Raw genomic sequence first — 20,970 nt, 5'->3', positions numbered from 1 at the left:
GTGAGCCTATACCGGAGACAATAGGTCTCCCGGGTGGATTAATAGGGTCTTTGTGCACCTTTGGGATACAATAAAAGACTGGCAATTTTTTGGGGGTACCCAATATAAAATCATATTCAGATTTGTTCAAGACCCACTTCTCTTTCGCTGTCTCACATATACTCCTCAGTTCTTCCTCATATCTAGTATTTACATCAGCGAGCCTTATGAAGTCTGAAGTCTCTTACATTTGTCTTCATATTTCATTATATCCAGAATCACGATTGCTCCGCCTTTATCGGCGGGGCGAATCGTGATCTGGTGGTTTTGTTGTAAGTTCCTCACTGCCTGTATCTCCTCTTTAGTTAAATTACAATCTGTTCGCTTCCTTGTTCTAATTTTTCTAATATCCATTTCAACTGCCCCTTTGAAAGCCAACATTTCCTTCCCCATCTCCTGCCTGGGATACATCCTAGACTTTAATTTCAAATCAACGTGCTTATACATACATGTTTGAGGATTCTGTTGTATTGTGGGATTCTTTATAAAGTATTTTTTTACAACACATTTTTTTTTATATATTTTCCTATACCCACGATTACATCAAACTTCCTCAAAGGTGCACTTGGTGCGAATTTTAAACCTTTATTTAGACGTTTGAGTTCACTCTCCTTTAAATTAATGGAACTCAAATTTAGGATGTTGTCTCTGCTGCTTTCCATATTTTTATTTTTGTGCTTTCGTTTATATCCACCCCTTCGTATCCTCTTTTTTTGTTGGGTGTTTGTTCCCTCTGTATGTGATTCTGTGCTGTAGGTGTCACATTGGTTATTATTGATTGTTGTACCATTGGTGTCGTGAGTGTTGAAGGAATTTGTTTCCCAAACGTGAATGTGCTGGGTATTTTGAACATTACTTGCATATCTTTTTTCTGTTGTGGGTGTGGTTGTGAGTGCTTTTGGAGATGTGTATCTCTTTTTATAAATTTGTGATTTAGTTTCGTTACATTCTGTTGATTTCTCTGTTGTGGATTGCCTAAAAAAGGGATCGTACCGAAAGTGGGGTTAGTTGGATCTCTGATCTTGTTTTGGGTTAATAGACTGGTCTGTGGGTAGCTTACATACAAACGGATATCGCTTTGCGGATCGAGTTACAAGGACCCGGTAAGAAGCGCACTTCATTTAAACAACAGTTACATATATGGGATGTCCGTGTGGCGCATATGCGAGTGAGTGAACTTCCATTTACTATACTAAGCCGGTTACTGACAACTACCAAACATACCAAATATAACCGCAAAATCATGCTGGACTTAACCAGAAAGTCGCATAAGTCTGTGTCTTTGTTCAAAATCTGGATGACTTTGCATAGGGAATTATAATCTAGGCTATAAAGGTTTGCAGTCACCATATTATATTGTGAGCTGCGAGAGCACCGCAGCTCATTACAAAGGAGGGACTGTGATAATTTTAGATATTTTATGTTTTTTTATTTGTCATTTTACATTGGTATTATATATTGCTTCTGTCTACATATGATTGATCCGTAAGGGTTATTGTTATTTCATTAGTGAGAATAAATAAGTTATATTTGACTTCTTGTGAGCCGACCATTTTTTTTGTATTTCCTACTACTATTAGCTACGGGATGATAGCAGGTCGTGCTCTATTCTGGTGAGCTTCCCACAAGCCTTTTGTGTTATATACAATAAAAAAAAAATGCTCAGTGTGATTTGAAATAATTGTAGCTTAGACAGACTATGACCCCAGTATTAGGCCCCATGCACATAACTGTATTTTTGCTCCGCATCTGATCTGCATGTTCATTTTAATGTCCATTTTGCAATCCCACAAAAAAAGATAGGAAGTGCCCTATTCGTGCCCATTTTGCAGACAAGAATAGGCATTGTTTCAGTGGGTCCGCAAAAAAATGGATGCAACAAATTGACTCATATTTATTGCAGATCTGTGTTTTGCAGACTGTTAAATACATAGTCATGTGAACGCACCCGGGGGGGGGGGGGGGGGGGGGGGGGTGGTTTGTCTCATTTTAGCAAGTGACATTTATCATGTAGAGAAAGTTAATACAAGGCACTTACTAATGTATTGTGATTGTCCATATTGCCTCCTTTGCTGGCTTGATTTATTTTTCTATATTATACACTTTTCATGGTTACGACCACCCTGTAATCCAGCAGTGGTGGTTGTGCTTGCACACTATAGGAAAAACGTTAGCCACTCTGGCAACCAGGACCGTTGGAGTGCACATAGGCTGGTGTTTTTTTTCTATAGTGTGCAAGCACGACCGCCACTGATGGATTACGGGGTGGTCATAACCATGGAAAAGAGCAGTGTATAATGTGCCTTTATATTAACTTCCTCTACATAATAAATTGTATTTGCTGAAGTGACACAACCCCCTTTAAACAAGCTCCCTCCAGTACAGGGTTGATGGTGCTCTGTAGTTCGGGCAGTCTGTCGTGCTCCTGCTGATCAGCTACTGATGGTCTATCCTAAAGATTGGCCGTGAATCAATAAAAGTTGGCCAAACCCTTTAACATTTCTGTAGTGAATTTTCCCCTCCATTCTGCTGAAAGCCAAGTCGTACTTTTGAGTAAAATGCATACAGAAGAGTTGATTTCTAAAATTTGATATTTTGGAAGCCATGGGAAGAGGTCTTAAAATAAGTAGTCATCTTGTCCCACCATAATAATTCCACAAAACTTGAATTCCTTTGTGTTACTTGTATAATTCAGCTTTTACAACAATTATGTGCATTTATTTTCTCTTTTATTTGTAGGGTCAGCATATTTCTTCTGTGCCAGTTCCAAGACTGCAAGAAGTTTTGTATCGTTATAGACCTATTCACATAGAAACATACGGCCCAGCAGTCCCTGAAATAGAAGTGCTGAGTAGAATGGGGTAAGTGTATTTTCTGTTTGTACATGTGTCTACAGAATGGGATCATTCACGGACATAAGCTGTCTATAGTAAAGCGAGCGTCAAATGTACACATAGTTAATTGCAGAACATCTGGTTTAGTAAACAATGTGTCGGACGTAGGACGGGCAGAGTCTTGCTGTGACGTAAGTGAAGCTTGTAAGTCAACCTTACACTTTGTAAAATAAGCCCTAAACATTTTAGCACGTTCTGTGGTTTCTACAAGAAAACATTTCTGAAGGAGCTCAGAAATCTAAACTTTGCTTGCAATTAAATCGCATTTCACCCTAAAGTGAAAAAATAATAATAATAACTGGAAGCCCAAGGTCCGTTCTTTTGAATGAAGTCTTTTTAAAGGAGTTCTCCGGGAATTTATTAAGTTATTTTTTTGGCCTAAAATGTAAAACAAAATCCACAAATATTCCCTGTTTAGCATCTTGACAGCTAACACCGGTGTCTCTATTCACTTACATCTACTTATGTTCCATCTTGTATGATTACCTCCAGTGAGTGCAGCAACCAGTGCATGGCTGCAGCAGTGATAACACTGGACAGAATGCTGCTGCCCAGGATTGTTCTCAGGATTAAACGCAGGGATATGACTGTGTAGAGCTTGACAACAGTGGATAGGGCATAGGTAAGCTTTGGTGCAGCAGTTAAAGAATAACTAAACTTTTAATCGTTTTTTGTAAAATGTACCAAATGCCCTAATAATACTTTTTCTAATGTACTTTATTTATGGATTTTGAATTTTTTCCCCCTAAAGCACACCTTTCCCTGTGCGCTTTAAATTCACTATTCTCCACACAGCTGACTTCTCAGCGGTGTACGGAGTACGGGCTGTACACTTTATGAATGGGTCTGCAGCGCAGTGAGTACGGGCAGAAGCACACATTGCTGCTCCTGCCTGTGCCCGACAAGGTTTACTAAATGCTGGCATAGCACACGGGTACCCTGTAACCATGTGCTATGCCAGGATTAGCTGAGCGGAGCGTCTCCTGTCTGTGCCTGCTTCGCTAAGCTTTTAGTCTAAGGCATATTGGCACACCATAGACTTTTTCCAGGGCATGTGTGCCCACAGAGAGGGCTCTGAGTGCCGCCTCTGGCACCCATGCCATAGATTCGCCACCACTGGGATAAACTATGAAATTGTAGTAAGTAGATTGCAAATTGAATTTAGTAAGTGTGAACTATGCACACATTAGCCATTTTATGCTGTCTATTCCTTATAAAAATCTGCTGAAATTGTCAGTTCATAACAATATCTGCTAGAGGTCAGTGGGTAAAATAATTTCACTAAATCTGAGTATTATCTGACATGCATCTATTCTTTTCTGTTACAGTCGGAGTTATCCCTACATTTGTAGGAAATCACAATTCGGGGAATTGTATAGGAGCTTTATGTTACTACAAGAATAATGATTCAGGGTATACTATATCATCTTATGGAGAGCATCTAATTGGAGCGGGGAGTCTTATAGGCCAGGCAATGCTTCTCTGGAATTCTGGGAAGAGGGTATTCTAATCAAGTTGAACATTGACTTATAGGATAGCCACCTTCCATCTGGTGGCATTAGAGGCAGAGCTGGTTAAGAGCTGGTTTGCATGCCCTCTTCCCAGAAAAACAAGGATAATGACACATGTTGTATGGGTGATTGGACCTGGTCCGGTATGTGTACAATAAGAAGATGTCAATAGCAGGAACCTTTTTGAGTTCATGGCTTCAAAAATGAACAAATTTTATCCTTCAGTTGTTACCATCAGACTCTTCTCCACGGTATGAAGGGTTTCTGAAAACAATATCCACTCTGATCAAAGTAAATCTTTAGGAAACCATCGGGAAGATGTCTGATGCTAATGATGTAGGAAAGGGTTACAAAACAATGTCTGAAAAGTGTGGCCTCCATCAGCCCATTGTTGGCCAAATAGCTTACAGATGTCGGAGGTTTTACCCTCGAGATTACTTTATGGGGAAGATGACTCTTCTTTAGTGAGGATGTTTGCCAACCTCTTAAGGATGATTCATGAGTATAAAAAAGTACATTTGAATTTGACTAAAATGAAAAGAATTACATTTGGAATACAAGTCCAAGACATTGGCTCTTTATAAAAGCACCTTGTCTAGGCCTTTGAGTAATGGTGGCATTGTCTTTGTTTGGAACCTCTCTGCAGATGATGATATAAAACTGCCACAAAGTGATGAGTCAAGTATGAACTCGAATGGATGAGGCCATGTTCTGAACACAAACCAAAAGAGATTCTGAAAGGGTCATGTATCAGGCTAATGTTAGGCTTTGGTCAACAGGATAGAAAACAAGTTTCGATAGTATCAAAGGGGTCTTCTCACCATGACAGTTCCTGTCCATATGCCCTATTAGTGCAGATGAACGTTATGGAGAGGACCAGAATATTCTGTGAGAACTTTTTCCGCACTGATGGACCTGGCTCATCCATACATTACATGGACGACCATTTATTCGAATAGTAGTGCCGTGTGGCTGGCCACAGATTACAGTAGTCAGATCCACAGTGATCTGCTGATCATCGTATCTGTGTTTTTTTTTAGGGTCATCTTCAAGAAACTGTCACGGCTTAGTGGTAGTTTGCCGTGACACTTTCGCTCCGCATGATGATGGTTGCCGGTGGCAACGTGTTGTTTGTTATGCATGCGTGTGCACTTCTCCTTTAAGGCTATTTCCCTTCCCTTTTCTGGTGTGTATGGGGTTAATGTGTGCGCAAGGTGGAGCTGGGTGTGGCCTCTTGGATCTTATTGTTCTGAGTTGTGAGCCTGAGGTCAGATTGTCTTCAGTGTCTTGAGGAGCTCAGTAGGGCCCGGGTTCGCGAGTATGAGCCCCCCTACCATCGGGGGCGGCTCATACAGTCAGGAGGTTAGGGATAGGATTTAGGGATGCTTAGTTGGTTTCCAGCTCCCTTTTCCCTGTTTTCAGGCCTAGCTGCTTCCTTCTCCCCACATTGTACGGTGGGAAGGGGGGGTTCCCCCCACTCCCCATCGTGACAGTATGTCCCATAAGGTGGCCCTCAAGGACTGGGCAGATGGAAAGCGCCATCTCCTCATGACACTGAAGACAATCTGACCTCAGGCTTACAACTCAGAACAAGAAGAGCCAAGAGGCCACACACATTAACCCTATACACACCAGAAAAGGGAAGGGAAACAGCCTTAAATGGGAAGTGCACATGCATGCATAACAAACAACACAGTGCCACCGGCAACCATCATGCGCGGCGAAAGTGTCACGGCAAACTACCACCAAGCCGTGACAGAAACACTGTTGTAGAAGAAAGACTTCCCTTCCATCTGTTCTAGAATCCGCTTTGTCCATCTGTCACCTGATATTAAAAAGTTTGGTCACCTCTATAGTGTGCTGTCTTTTGGCATATTTTAAAGGGATTGTCTCAAGATAAACATTGGTGGCATTTTACTCGGCCACAATGGTCAGACCCCTGACAATACCTGGAATAAATTGGCAGTGGTGATTGTGTGTCATTTCTTTTCTTCTCAGTTCCGCTAGTCTTTCTTTGGAGTCCGTATAATTCGTCCGTTATAGTAAATGAACAACAGGGAGTTGGCTTTCAGTAAAAGCCCAGACAGTTGTGATCTTCGATGTGCCTCCTTTAAAGAGGACCTGGCAGAACTCCTGGGATGTCTAGTAAATGATGGTGCTCCCCATAAAATAACAATTTTAGAGTACCTTTTTGTAAAACTCTGCATTGTTCTATTGCTCTTTAGTTCCTGCTAGATATGAATGAATTGCCAACTTGCTTTGACCAGATTGGGGCGTGCCCCTGCACAGTGTCACACAGTCCAGTCAGTTTTGACAGTAACTATCTGTTACGGATACACCCCTTTAACAACGTGAATAGTAACACACAGTTGTCTGTTTAATCAAAAATTTCTAGAGGTCCAGGAAAAGATGCTCCAGAATTACTACTTCATGGGGAATGCAAGTAGTTACTATAACAGACATGTCAAGACTGGTGATAGCTCCTCTTTAAAGGGGTTGTGTAGGATTTTGATAGTAGTGGCCTATCCTTAGGATGAGGCCATCAATATGGGGTCGGCAGGAGTCCAACACCCCGCCAATCAACTGTTTAATTGAAGTCCCGGTATTGGAACTACACAGTTCCGTCCAGAGTTGAAGCTGGTAACTGCAGCTCTGCTCCCATTGAAGAGCTATAACTAAACTGCTGATCTTCAGACGCCAGCTGATCTGATATCGATAGTCTATCCTGAGGTTAGACCATCAGTATCAAAATCCTTGACAACCCCGTTTAAGCAGCTGTCTATGAAAGTAACTCATAAGCATAGGTATGTAGATTTTGTCCCCCATTCTCGGTTTCTGAGACCAAGGCACATAAATGTTCATCCAGTATGGTTATGGTCTGAATCCTGTGATCTAACCATTCCCATCTGTTTTTAAGACTCTTGACCTTTTGATACTTGATCAACCCCCATAGTTGCAGGGCTCCACGTTGGATTTGCTGAGCTGCCTCACACCAGATGTTAGGTGGTTATTGAACCCTCATTTTAAACATTTTAATGTGGATTATAGACATAACATGTGGAAAGGGTTAATTCAATCACCTGCTCTTCCGAACCAGAAGAGGAAGTATCTGTTACTCAGATGAGTCGAAAATCATATGCATAGTATATTGTAAAAGTGTGACAAGAGCTCCTGTAGTCTCCATGCTGCTTGATGATGAGATTCCTGCTTCGTGAGAGCGGAGATGCAGGAAAGAAACCAAGTGCAATTAATATTGCAATTATGTAAATTAGTCTTCTCCCCCAAACATATCATGTTCTGGGGATAATTTTTTGCAAAAACGGCAGTTGATTTCCTGGAAGTCCCGCCTCTGTGACCTCCATTAGTATAGAGACACCCACTCCCCCTCCGCCTTGTGCCAAGCAAAACTGCCGACGGCAGATGAAAAAGGGAGGAGAAAGCAAGGCAGGCACTTCATACACTCGATCAGCGTCGGACTGGCCCACAAGAGTACCTAAGGATCCTCCAGTGGTCCCAGGCTCTGATACCATAGTGGGCCCAAAGGTCCAGGAGGAGAAAAAAATTTTTGGAGCTGCCATTGGAGATAGTAATTTGCCACTAGGGTCTATTTCTTTGAATTGAAACCTGTTAGACTTTTTTCTAGTGATATAGAGGTCAGGCCTGAGAATAATTTCCACTGGTGGGCCCAAGGAACCCCTGCTCTCCATAAAGGTTTATGAGAACAACTGCCATCTGGTCAACTGGTTCTGTCTACTTTTTCTTGTGTTTTTGGTGGTGAGACTTACTCTTGGCGACAGATCCATAGAGTTGATAGTGATGTTATTGACTGTATCAAGCTCCATCTCTTCTTCATAAGCGGTGACAGACTGTTCCTGCTCCATGGAGATGACAGTGCTCACATTTCTGTGTACTCTCCTGCATTAGTCTCTGGCAGCCTACATTTGGCCACGTGGTAAATCTTTGAAAGCATTATCATATGTCTACGGTATTTGTTTTCTTTAAAGGATATGTACCACTTGCATGTTTTTATTAATTAAAACCAATTTTTTTAAATTCTATTTTGCTGTCCATTATTATGAGAGCAGCCATGCTTTACAGCAGCCACATGGACCAGACTGTAGTCTGGAGATGACTTGTGGGCATGCCCTGTGACATGTGCCGGGAGGGGGTGGAGGTGAGCTGTGTTCATAAACTATTGTGAGTGGTTTGATCGTATGTTACGTGCCATTGTAATCCTGCTTGTGATGATAAGGAGATGACTACTAAGAAGTGACTGAAGTGATTTCTACAGACCAGGAAGTATATTAATTAATTAAATATAGATGACATGGAAAAAAAAAAAAAAAAAACATTTTATTAAAATATGTTGAATATAATAACTTGATATAAACGATAGGTCGTTTTCCGATGACATTCCCTTTAAGGTATTTATTTGTCTGCAGCTTTATGGAACAATGGATAATCTTCATCCTCAGAAGAATTCTTGGCGTTGTTCTATGTTGGTCTGGGAAAGTGTTTGACTACAATATTTTTGGCTTTAGATGGTAAATGTAGTTGTAGCCTTTATAACTAATCTCTGTAAATGTTTCAGTCTTTAACAGCTTCAATGACTTTAGCAGAAGACGGTCATACGATACTGCGTAGGATGTACTGTTGCTGTTCTACTGGCATTAAGTTTAAAGTATATATGTGAAGTGAGGTTTTGGGACAATATGCTCTTGTCTATTATTTGTCTCTCAAAGGTTTAAAGGGAATCTATCACCAATATTTTGCCTATTTAATGTTAAGGTCCTGTTGTGCACTTAGACATCATTCAATGCATTCCTATGTTCTGTTTATGTGCATTTCTGATTGCAAGAAAATGAAGTTTGCAGGATATACAAATGAATCTCAAAGTACCTAGCAGGGTGTTACAAATATTGCAAAGAGCCTAAGTCCACCTCTTCTACTGCTCCAGTACCTTCCCATGTGCCCCTAAATCTGTGCGCTGATGCCCTCCCCCTCTGTCTGTGACGTCACCTCTCTGCTGACAGTCTGTCTGGCCCTGTGCACCACTGTGCATACAGTGGGCATCAGCCTCACTGTATGTGCTGCACATGCTTTGTGCCCCTGGCTTCACCATGGGACCGCAGAGATGGTTGTCATTTCACTTCTAGTGGTTCCACGGTGATGAAGCCAGCTGGGCTGAGCATGAGTAGTACACACACAGGCCGATGCCCCTAGTGTATACTGTGGTGTGCAGGCCCTGACAGACTGCGAGAGTTGACGTCACAGAAGGACAGAGTTAGGATTGCATGGGGAGGTACTGTGAACAGGAGAAAAGGGCTTTCTGAGGAGGCGGGCTGAAAGATTAGAAACACCCTACTGGGCACTTTGAGATTAATTTGCATATCCTCCAAACTTCGTTTTCTTGTGATCAGAAATGCAAATAAAGTTAACAAAGGTATTCATTTGATGTCTGAGTGCACAACAGTACCTTAGCATTAGTTATATAGGCAAATTATTGCTGACACATTCCCTTATACAATAATGTCTGCTACGGAGGTTATAGCACAGGCCTGCTAGTTTAGTGGAAGGAAAAATGCCACAGACAAAGTCAGTGATGGTTGTTGTTGTTGTTGGCTTGGGATTCAGAACACTCCTGGGTTGTGAAGATGGAGGTTTGGTTATCAGGATAGTGGATTGCAAAACACCCCAGTGTTGAAAGAGAACCTGTCATTGTGTTTATGCTACCGTTGGAGGAACTGTCAATCAGCGGCAGAAGAGTGGAAGGAATTGGTAGCTCATGAATAATGCAGACCCTTCTCTGCCTGTTGTGCCGGGATTATACAGTGATTGCTGCACAACCATGGAACATTAGCAGAGAAGTGAAATGAATGTCGGTGAGGGCATCACCAGCTTCATGGCAGGTTCTCTTAAATGATGCCTTTGCAGTGTTGTGATTGGCTGCAGCGAACATATGAATAATGTACTGGATGCCATTGCTGCAGGACTGGTGGAGTCTATCAGAGTGATGGGGGTATTTAACAGATTAATAATGGTTCTTTTTTTATTTTATACCATAAGAAATGTTTTTATCTGCCTAGAGCACCACAAACACTGCATATTTTTTTTCTAAACAAACCCAGAATGCTTTGCTCTGTAATGTTTCACAGGGCTTGCTCTGCCTAACTAACATGGAGAGGGGGGGGGGGGGGGGGGAGATGTGTAGCATAAATAGTGCAGAGAGAACAGTGTGGCAGGGGGAGCCAGCTTTGAGCCACATTACAGAGTAAAGCATGCTGGGTTTGGTTAGAAAACCTGGCAGGAAGCTGATCAAAACAGGAAGTTCTGCATGTAAACATCCTGCCAGGATGCAGTGATGCTAAGAACAGAGTAGAGTTGTTGCGATACCAAATTTTTTATTCGGTTTCAATACCATAAAAAAAGTATTGCGATACTCGATACCATTCGATACCACGCGAAAAAATAAACCAAAAAAGCCACGTGCATTCCGCATTTTAAAAAATGGTGTATCGCACAGTTTTTATTTATTTTTTCTGTTCCGGCGTTCACCGCATAGATTTTTTTTATATTTTAATAGTTTGGACTTTTCTGACGTGGCGATATGTAATATGTTTATTTATTGTTTTATACATTTTATATGTGAAATTGGGAAAGGGGGTTATTCATACTTAATATTTTGGTTTTTTATTTTTTTATTTTTTTTTACACTTTTTATTTAAAGGGGTTATCCGAGTTATTTTTTTGTTCTTTCTATGTTCCCAACTAAGCAAATGTAACAGCTTTCCAATTAACTCACTTTATCTGCAGTGGCTGGTTTCTCAGATTTCATTGAGGGTCACATGACCTGTGATGTCAGCTTCTCTCCCTGCTCTGATAAAGGTCGTTTACAAGCCTGTAAACAAGAAGTCACTGTGCTGGCCACGCCCCCTTCACTGCCGTCTACTCTCTGCTAGGATTCTTAACCCCTTCAGCTGCACAGACTGGGTAGCTCTGCAGGCAGTGAGGAGACCATGCTGGGCACTGGAGCTGGCATACTAGAGAGAGCATTGCACAAGAAGGTAGGGGGAAGATCCTATGTGTATTAGCAGTGTCATTATACAAGTGGGACTTGTAGTTCTACACTTACAAGTTGCTGTTGATTCTCCCAGCACTCAGGGCAGCTCTTGTATCCACTCCCTTAGCAGTGTCATTATACAGCTGGGATTTGTAGTCCTACACATACAACATGCTGCAGAGTCTCCCAGCAGGCAGACACGTCACTCAGGGCAGCTCTTGTATTCACTCCCTTAGCAGAGCAGGGGGAGGGGCAGAGATTGTTTTTATTGCATGTAAACAAAGGGCCAGAAAAGAACCAGGGAAATGAGGAAATATATATATTTTTTTTGCATAAAACTTGCTTAGCTCAATTATATATCAGATTTTCTGTGCTATATAATTTTTTTTTCATGACTCGGACAACCCCTTTAATAACTATTTCCCCCCTTAGGGGCCAGAACCTGGGATTTTTTTAATCTCTTGTCCTATTCACCCTGATAGATCTCCATCAGGGTGAATAGGACCTCACACTGTCCCTGCTGCTCTGTGCTCTGTGCGCACAGCATCAGGGATGTTACCATGGCAGCCAGGGCTTCAGTAGCGTCCTGGCTGCCATGGTAACCGATCGGAGCCCCAGGCTTACACTTCTGGGGCTCCGATTAGAAGCTGCCACTGCCACCAATGAGGGGGAGGGGAGAGGACCCTGTGGCCACTGCCACCAATGATTTTATACTGGGGGGAGGGGGCACTGTGCCACTGATTTTAATGGGGTGGGGGGTTGAGGTGGGGGAGGGCGCACTGCGCCACCAATGATAATTACCCCTAATACAGGAGGCGGGTACTGGCAGATCAGCGGCAGTTAACCCCTCAGGTGCCGCACCTGAGGGGTTAACTGCCGCTGATCGCAGCTCCCTGTCAGGGGCAGGGTGCCGGCAATGCGATTCTGCTGCCGGCACCTGCCTCCTGTATTATGTGTTAAATACTTCTTTATATGAGTCCAGACTAAGTATTAGGCTACACAGAGCGGCGCCCAGCGATGTCCCAGCACTTACCATTATTCCTGGGCGCTGCTCCGTTCGCCCGCTTTGCGCCTGTGCCCCATTACCGTCTCCTGCAGTCCTCCTCCATATGCTAATTACTATCGGAACAATGGGGAGGAGACATCAGCTTCTCTAGTGGGCGTTCCTTCTCCCCTGGCTGTAGCGCTGTCCAATCGCAGCGCAGGGAGAAGGAACGCCCACTAGAGAAGCTGATGTCTCCTCCCCATTGCTCCGATAGTAATTGGCATATGGAGCAGGAGAGAAGACAGTAATGGGGGCACAGCGGGCGAATGGAGCGGCGCCCAGGAATAATGGTAAGTGCTGGGACATCGCTGGGCGCCGCTCTGTGTAGGAAAAGTCCTATCATTGCTGGCGCAGTGCGCCCGCCCCTCCTTCACCCCTCTCTCCGTTCATTGGTGGCAGCGGCCACAGCAGCACAGGGGGGAGGGAGAGACTGCTTCCTTCTCCCCTGTGCTGTCACAGCAACCCTGGATCATGGGCACTCTGTTCTGGAGATGGCTGCAGATTCCACATCAGATGTTTATCATCCATGTCCAAATTGGAATAACCCTTTAAGGTTTTGTTCAGACAGACAACAGGAAACTTGTTCGTGTACCGGACCTTGAACATAGATGAGTTTTTAAAAAGACCCATTTACTTGACCATATGAGTCTTGCAGGAAACCCGTAACAGGATGATCCATGCAGCAATTTTCTCGGCGCAGACTGTGTGGAAAATCGCCCATGTGAAGTGACCCATTGATTATAATAGGTCAGCGTTCAGTCTGGGTGCTGTCCGCTTGTAGAAAACATATTGGGAAAATTGTCCCACTGAAAGGAGTCCCTTTACACTGGACTATTATCAGGAGAACTGTTCATACGTACAAACGCTCATTCCTAATAATTAGCCCATGTAAAGGTGCCGCCAATCACCCGATGAATAAGCAAACCCTAAATTCATCATTTATGCTGACAAATAAATCATCGTCTCTGGGTAGCAGATTGTGCTGTGTGAACAGCGATCTGCTCCGTCAGAAACGATAAATCTGTATACGGTCGAGTAATGACAGTAACAATCTTTGTCCACATACAGTGCAGGGGATTGCTGCATGTAAATGCTGCTCTCACCTCCTCTGACAAGCAGGCACTTCTCAGGAAGGAACGCTCCCTTCCAGATAATTGGCTGTCCAGTTGGCGCTTGTAAATGTTTCTTTGTAAGTGCTCTGGACATTTCTTCCAATGGAATATTTGTTATTTCATTGAGAAATTATGTAATAAATGAAAGTATGTTTATACCTATCTGCTTTTCACCTGTGAGCGGATGTCATACCTTTCTCATATCAACCATATAGTAGGTGTCACGTACCGAGGACCAGACCGGCCCACCGCGTCACGTGACAAGGGTTGCCCAAGCCCTTCAGGCCGATTCACCTCACGCCCTCACACGCTGTTACGCCCTACGCCGGGCCGTAACTTGGCCATAAATCGCCACCTGAAACCTGCAAGCACACCCACGCACTAACAGGAAACTTTCACTGCCACCACCCGTCAATTATAAGGTCGACAGGACACCCCTGAGTGTTCCACTCGGAAGCAGACACCCACATGATAGCAAGCCTCACGGAAAAACAACATACAGCCTCAGACTGCACACACACTCTTCATGGAGCTAACAGGTTCTTAACGTTACAAGACAAACCATCAAACTTTTAGGTTTAATGTATAAAAAATAGACAGTACTTGATTACAAAAAATTATTAACAAGAGACATACATAAATGGCAAACAATTGTAAAACAAAAAGGAGAAAATAAAGAAAGTTCTTATACTTAACATTTGTGTGGTAAAAGTCCTTTCCTCCTAGGAGATTTGGGCAGAGTAATGGTGCACAAACCAATTTGATTGGATCTCCCACTTTGTGACACCGAAACATCCAGGGATTGCATTTTTATGCCTTTCCTCCAGGGGCAGGCCTGAGGGGGGGATTCTCACTCCCACCTCTGACTCAGCCCCTCTGGGCCAAGCTACATTACCCATGCAGGCGGCCCCCTGGCCAGCTAGGGAACAGGTATGAAAATATCAAAAAGATAGTTTCCCAGTTGCCCTGGTAAAGATACAGACCCCAGCCCTTCTTCATAATTCATATCTCATCGTTAAGAGTCCTAGCATATCTAACGCTACACGTCCAGGATGCTCGGAAGATGAGATCCTTATTTTAAGAAGATGAAGGCGAGTTGATATGCCATGTCTGGTGTCCATGCGATGCCCCCATCATACCAGAGATGATGAACTAGATTTTGGGGACATCCGATCCCTCCTGAACAAGTTATGAAGGATTACGGATTATGGTTCATGCTCTGGTTAGGAAGCCCCCATGCTGACACAAGTCGCCGGAGAGTCTGCTGTCTCCTGTCCCGAGTGGGACCAGCAAACGGGCCCATCCTCGTTAGCATCTCTGTGCTAACTACCCCCGGGGAGCAGGCTGCTGTTTTCCAAGGTATGAGGAAGACATCTCGTCTCTCTATGCAGCCTTTAAAGGGAGTCTTTCACCTAAAATGACCATTATACACTGCTCAAAAAAATAAAGGGAACACTTAAACAACACAATGTAACTCCAAGTCAATCACATTTCTGTGAAATCAAACTGTCCACTTAGGAAGCAACACTGAGTGACAATCAATTTCACATGCTGTTGTGCAAATGGGATAGACAACAGGTGGAAATTATAGGCAATTAGCAAGACACCCCCCAATAAAGGAATGGTTCTGCAGGTGGTAATCACAGACCACTTCTCAGTTCCTATGCTTCCTGGCTGATGTTTTGGTTACTTTTGAATGCTGGCGGTGCTTTCACTCTAGTGGTAGCATGAGACGGAGTCTACAACCCACACAAGTGGCTCAGGTAGTGCAGCTTATCCAGGATGGCACATCAATGCGAGCTGTGGCAAGAAGGTTTGCTGTGTCTGTCAGCGTAGTGTCCAGAGCATGGAGGCGCTACCAGGAGACAGGCCAGTACATCAGAAGACGTGGAGGAGGCCGTAGGAGGGCAACAACCCAGCAGCAGGACCGCTATCTCCGCCTTTGTGCAAGGAGGAACAGGAGGAGCACTGCCAGAGCCCTGCAAAATGACCTCCAGCAGGCCACAAATGTGCATGTGTCTGCTCAAACGGTCAGAAACAGACTCCATGAGGGTGATACGAGGGCCCGACGTCCACAGGTGGGGGTTGTGCTTACAGCCCAACACCGTGCAGGACGTTTGGCATTTGCCAGAGAACACCAAGATTGGCAAATTCGCCACTGGCGCCCTGTGCTCTTCACAGATGAAAGCAGGTCCACACTGAGCACATGTGACAGACGTGACAGAGTCTGGAGACGCCGTGGAGAACGTTCTGCTGCCTGCAACATCCTCCAGCAATGCCAGCATGACCGTTTTGGCATTGGGTCAGTAATGGTGTGGGGTGGCATTTCTTTGGAGGGCCGCACAGCCCTCCATGTGCTCGCCAGAGGTAGCCTGACTGCCATTAGGTACCGAGATGAGATCCTCAGACCCCTTGTGAGACCATATGTTGGTGCGATTGGCCCTGGGTTCCTCCTAATGCAAGACAATGCTAGACCTCATGTGGCTGGAGTGTGTCAGCAGTTCCTGCAAGATGAAGGCATTGATGCTATGGACTGGCCTGCCCATTCCCCAGACCTGAATCCAATTGAGCACATCTGGGACATCATGTCTCGCTCTATCCACCAACGTCACGTTGCACCACAGACTGTCCAGGAGTTGGCAGATGCTTTAGTGCAAGGCTGGGAGGAGATCCCTCAGGAGACCGTCCGCCACCTCATCAGGAGCATGCACAGGCGTTGTAGGGAGGTCATACAGGCACGTGGAGGCCACACACACTACTGAGCCTCATTTTGACTTGTTTTACTTGTTTTAAGGACATTACATCAAAGTTGCATCAGCCTGTAGTGTGTTTTTCCACTTTAATTTTGAGTGTGACTCCAAATCCAGACCTCCATGGGTTAAAAAATTTGATTTCCATTTTTTTTATTTTTGTGTGATTTTGTTGTCAGCACATTCAACTATGTAAAGAACAAAGTATTTCAGAAGAATATTTAATTAACTCAGATCTAGGATGTGTTATTTTTGTGTTCCCTTTATTTTTTTGAGCAGTGTAGAACACTAACCCCATGATCTGCATTATAGTCCCCATATTTGAATGCTATTTACTGTATAGCTGTCCGTTGTCTTTTTTCGCTAAAAAACACTTTTATTCAATATGTAAATTAGGTTCTGAAGGTGTCCAGGGGCGGCGTGCAAGCGGCCGGTGCCCAGGCCCCTCGTCGCTTTTCATATGAAACCCCTTCCCTTTCACCCCTCTGGCCCGCCCTATGTTCTTCAGAAATCCAGCGCCATTCACAAGATTCGCCGCACCTGCGCACTTCATGGCCCATTATGGGCAGAGGCACCAGGCCGGCACATGCGCATTAAATGCTCTTGTGCCTCTGCCCATAAAGGGGAATGAAGTGCGCAGGCGTGGCGAATCTTGTGAATGGCGCTGGCGCTGGATTTCTGAAGGACCTAGGGCGGGCCAGAGGGGTGAAAGGGGAGGGGTTTCATATGAAAAGCGTCGAGAGGCCTGGGCACCGGCCTCTTGCACGCCGCCCCTGGACACCTTCAGAACCTAATTTACATATTGAATAAAAGTGTCACGGGGTTCCGAAGGTGCACTCGGTCCCCCATTGCCCGCAGAACTGTTGCTTAGCTTTTGGAATGAGGTTCTGTGTTTGACCTCATTCCCAGGGCAGCTTTACTAGCTGGGTGGCTCCTTGCTCCTAAGTCTGCCTTGAGCGCCGAGCTGATCACTCGGTGCTCGACTGCTTGGTCTGTCGGTCATGTGACGCTGCCCACGTCACATGACCCTCACTCCCCACTATAAATACAGGCAGCCTGCTGGCTACAGGTTGCCTGTTAATTTCTAGGTTCCTGGTATTTGTTGGACTGCTGAATACTTACCTGATCCTGTTCCTTGACCATCCTTTTGCCTGATCCTCCTGTACTGCGCATCCTTCCTGGTATTGTGACCTCGGCTCCCACCTGACTACTCTCTTAGGACTCCTCTTGTACTTCTCTGCTCTCCTGGTATTTATGACCCCGGCTTCTCCTGACAATTCTCTGCTTGCTCCATTTGTACTTTGCAGCTTTCCTGGTATTGACTCGGTCCGTTCACGTCCTGTTGTTTGTCTGTCTGTCATCCCTGCACTTACTCCAAGTTAGGGATTGCCGTCCAGTTGTCCCCTGTCATTAGGACTCGCGATGCAAGTAGGCAGGGCCAGGGGTAAGGGTGGAGCGCAGTGGTCACTTCCCTTCCCCCTGTGTGTGTGTGTACGCGACCGTTACAAAAAGTGTTTTTTAGCGAAAAAAGGCGACGGACAGCTATACACTAAATAGCATTTAAATATGGGGACTATAATGCAGATCATGGGGTTAGTGTTCCATAATGGTCATTTTAGGTGAAAGACTCCCTTTATCTTTTAACTAATTCATAAATCCATTACCCCCAACATGGCTGCTGGCCTTGTAATACAAGTACATAAATACCCACTCTATACATGTAAATCACACCGGAATATGTTACATTATAACATATAACTATAAAACATATAATATGACAGCAAACATTAGAATAACTAGGGATAAGGTGGTCCTTATTCCTGACAGTAGGGTGGAGAAAAAAGGTACGGTAAGTGGTGCTGTTTCGAGGGGAAACCTGGAAGCAACAAGGGGGCGCCACAGAGCCAAAGGGTTCACGGAGTCCAAAGTATAATATAAATCTCATAAAGTGAGAGTCGGTATATTATGTTAAATATAGTGTATTTATAAGAGACGGTAGTTAAAAACAATCATAAAACTTGTATGAAAATACATACACATCAATCTTATTACCACAAATGGGTCAAATTCGTGGCTATTGATCGGTAGCATAGCAATGGTAAAGGACTTATTTTACCGGGGAGAGAAGTAAAGGATAAGCTCAATACACCAATACTTGCACCTCCCCTGCCGAGGTTGCCTGTAGGTGGCAAAAGTAGCTTCTCTGGTCCCCAAAAGATGACACCGAGGGCTCCTGGGTATAGTAGAAGTCTTTATTTTCAATAAAAAGCTTGACGCGTTTCGGGATAAGAGTCCCTTTATCAAGAGCATAAATACAGTATGGTGTGACAGCATTTATATAGGGGAACCTATTGCACATGGTTAGTAGTCAGGTAATTGGAGAGGGGCCGACCCTATCTGACCTCATTTCCTGGTCCTGCACAGGGAGTGAATGGGCTTATATAATAAAATAAATTTTAGATACAGTGGAGAACATGTATAATCAGGTTTTGGATAGAAAGAAAATCTTTTATGTAGTTTGGATTTTTTGCTTTTTCTGAAAAATACCGTTACCAGAAAAGGGGGGGGGGGGTACCTTGTGTTTCAGGGTGGGACGCATAAGGAAGGGGAGCTGAATACACTTTAAAATGAAATAATCCATTGGACTCCTCTAAAAGGAGTTTGTGTGGAGTCTCTATGATGTTCCTTGGGACAACTTGGGGGCTTCTCTGAGGGGGGTTGATATTGCCTCTGGCAGATCGGAGGAATCGGGGGGAACGCACCAGATCAGAAGTGTCGGGTAGCTACTGCGCTTCACTATGGGGCGCACTAGTCAAGGCCATTTGTAATCCAGTGTCAGGAAGATGGTGCGTTCCACTGTGGAGCGCACTGTTCAGGGCTGCTTGTGCTCCAGTGTAGAATGCAACTTGAGGGTCTTTTATGAAGCGAGCGAACACGTGGGGTGGGGACTAATAGATAGAGACATCAGGGTGTAAAGAATTGGGTGGAGGCCTCAAAATCACCATCATGCCATAACTTTCATATTTCATTGACTAATAGTTGGTGGGCATATTTACAGAGAAGGGTAAAAGTCAATGGAATGGATGATGTTCAATGAATGATTGATTGGTGCTTAGGGATGTGCATTATGACAATTGTGGATGGCAAAATTGTATATCATTATACAGAGGACATTATATACAAGATATAAAAACCGTTAATGGTGATACAGAAATATATAAATACATAATAATGAATACATAATAAAAGACTGACATGTGTATGTTAAATAGGTATATCCCTAATAAGTATGTATAGTTCGGGAAATATACATATATATAATTATAATTAATTTGTGCATGTATGTACATATATATGCACACATTTGTATGCACCTAACTGCACATCTCTCGATGTAAAAATACATATATTGGTAAGTTAATAGAAATTACTAAAAACTGATAAAATCTCAAGTTGGTTAATTGGGTGCACTAATTCATGTTGTGATTCATAAAATCAAAGAGTGGATCATTATAGTCACCCGAAGTTATTATGTTCTAATGACTCATTTAAGCCGAAGGGGGTCAGGGAATTAAAGCGGAATATCCAATACATTTCCTTTCTGCATAGTTGCAGGTAGGATTTAGGCACCCACTCTATCGGCGTTGAACGTAGGAGAGATGCATCACCTGAATGTGTCTCCGCAAAGTGTCTCGAGACATTGTGTTTGGCATATTTGAGTGGTGTGAATTCAGCCTATCCCTAATACTCTAGGTGTTTCGGCCTAAATACTGCAGCCCACAGGGGCACTCGAGCATGTATACCACATTTGTGGTGCTGCAATTCATATGTCTGAGTAGGGGGATCTTTTCACCAGATCCGTTAATATTTGCATACTGTATATCATTGACTATTGTTAAGCAACACTTACATCATTTATGTCCGCATTTATAAGATCCCTTAGGGTTCTCCGAATTTTTGGTCCGTTTTGGGTTTTCAGCAGTGGATTTATCTAATTTATGGCAGGATGGTGCCACAATTTGTTTGAGTTTTTGCCCTCCGATATGTCATATGTGGTGATCTGGGTACAAAGCTGCCAATAATCGGGTCCTTCAAAGGTATTGGCCAGTGTTATTATGGGAAGAGGTGTATCGAGTAATGAAATTATAATCTTATTTATTTCTTTCATGGGTCTGTGGTTTCTTTTTCTCTGATTTATGTTTGGGGAGTAGGCAATCTTTTTGGGTTTCTTTTTTTATTTTGAGGATTGAATCAGAGATGAGGCCCTTGGGGTATCCCTTTTCCAGAAATCTTGACCTGAGAGTTTCGGTTTGGTCCTTCATTATCGCGTCTTTGGAGCAGTTTTTGCGTATTCTCCTCATTTGACCATAAGGTATGTTGCGTTTCCACTTATAATAATGGAAGCTCTTATAGTCTAGGTAGCTGTTAGCATCCACACTTTTAAAGTGTGTGCTGGTTTCAATCCGATTATTGTGAGCTACTAGTTGTAAGTCTAGGAATATGGCGGTTGTCGTATCAATCTGTGCGGTAAAACTCAAATTCCAATCATTCTGGTTAAT

The 20,970-nt window shown here is 43.7% G+C and overlaps 1 protein-coding gene across 1 annotated transcript in view; it reads left to right on the top strand.

The window, feature by feature from the left end:
• The window catches only part of MNAT1 (MNAT1 component of CDK activating kinase), a 136,664-nt gene that overhangs the window by 73,119 nt on the left and 42,575 nt on the right, over window positions 1–20,970 (top strand). Inside the window, exon 7 of the mRNA XM_040411200.1 lies at window positions 2,779–2,900. Coding sequence (XP_040267134.1) covers window positions 2,779–2,900 — 122 coding nt within the window. The remainder of the gene's footprint in view (window positions 1–2,778; window positions 2,901–20,970) is intronic.

This window comes from Bufo bufo, chromosome 11, assembly GCF_905171765.1.
Source record: "Bufo bufo chromosome 11, aBufBuf1.1, whole genome shotgun sequence".
In the NCBI taxonomy this organism is placed as follows: Eukaryota; Metazoa; Chordata; class Amphibia; order Anura; family Bufonidae; genus Bufo; species Bufo bufo.
The sequence above is the reverse complement of the archived record's forward strand: the minus strand, read 5'-3'. Positions and strand labels throughout refer to the sequence as shown.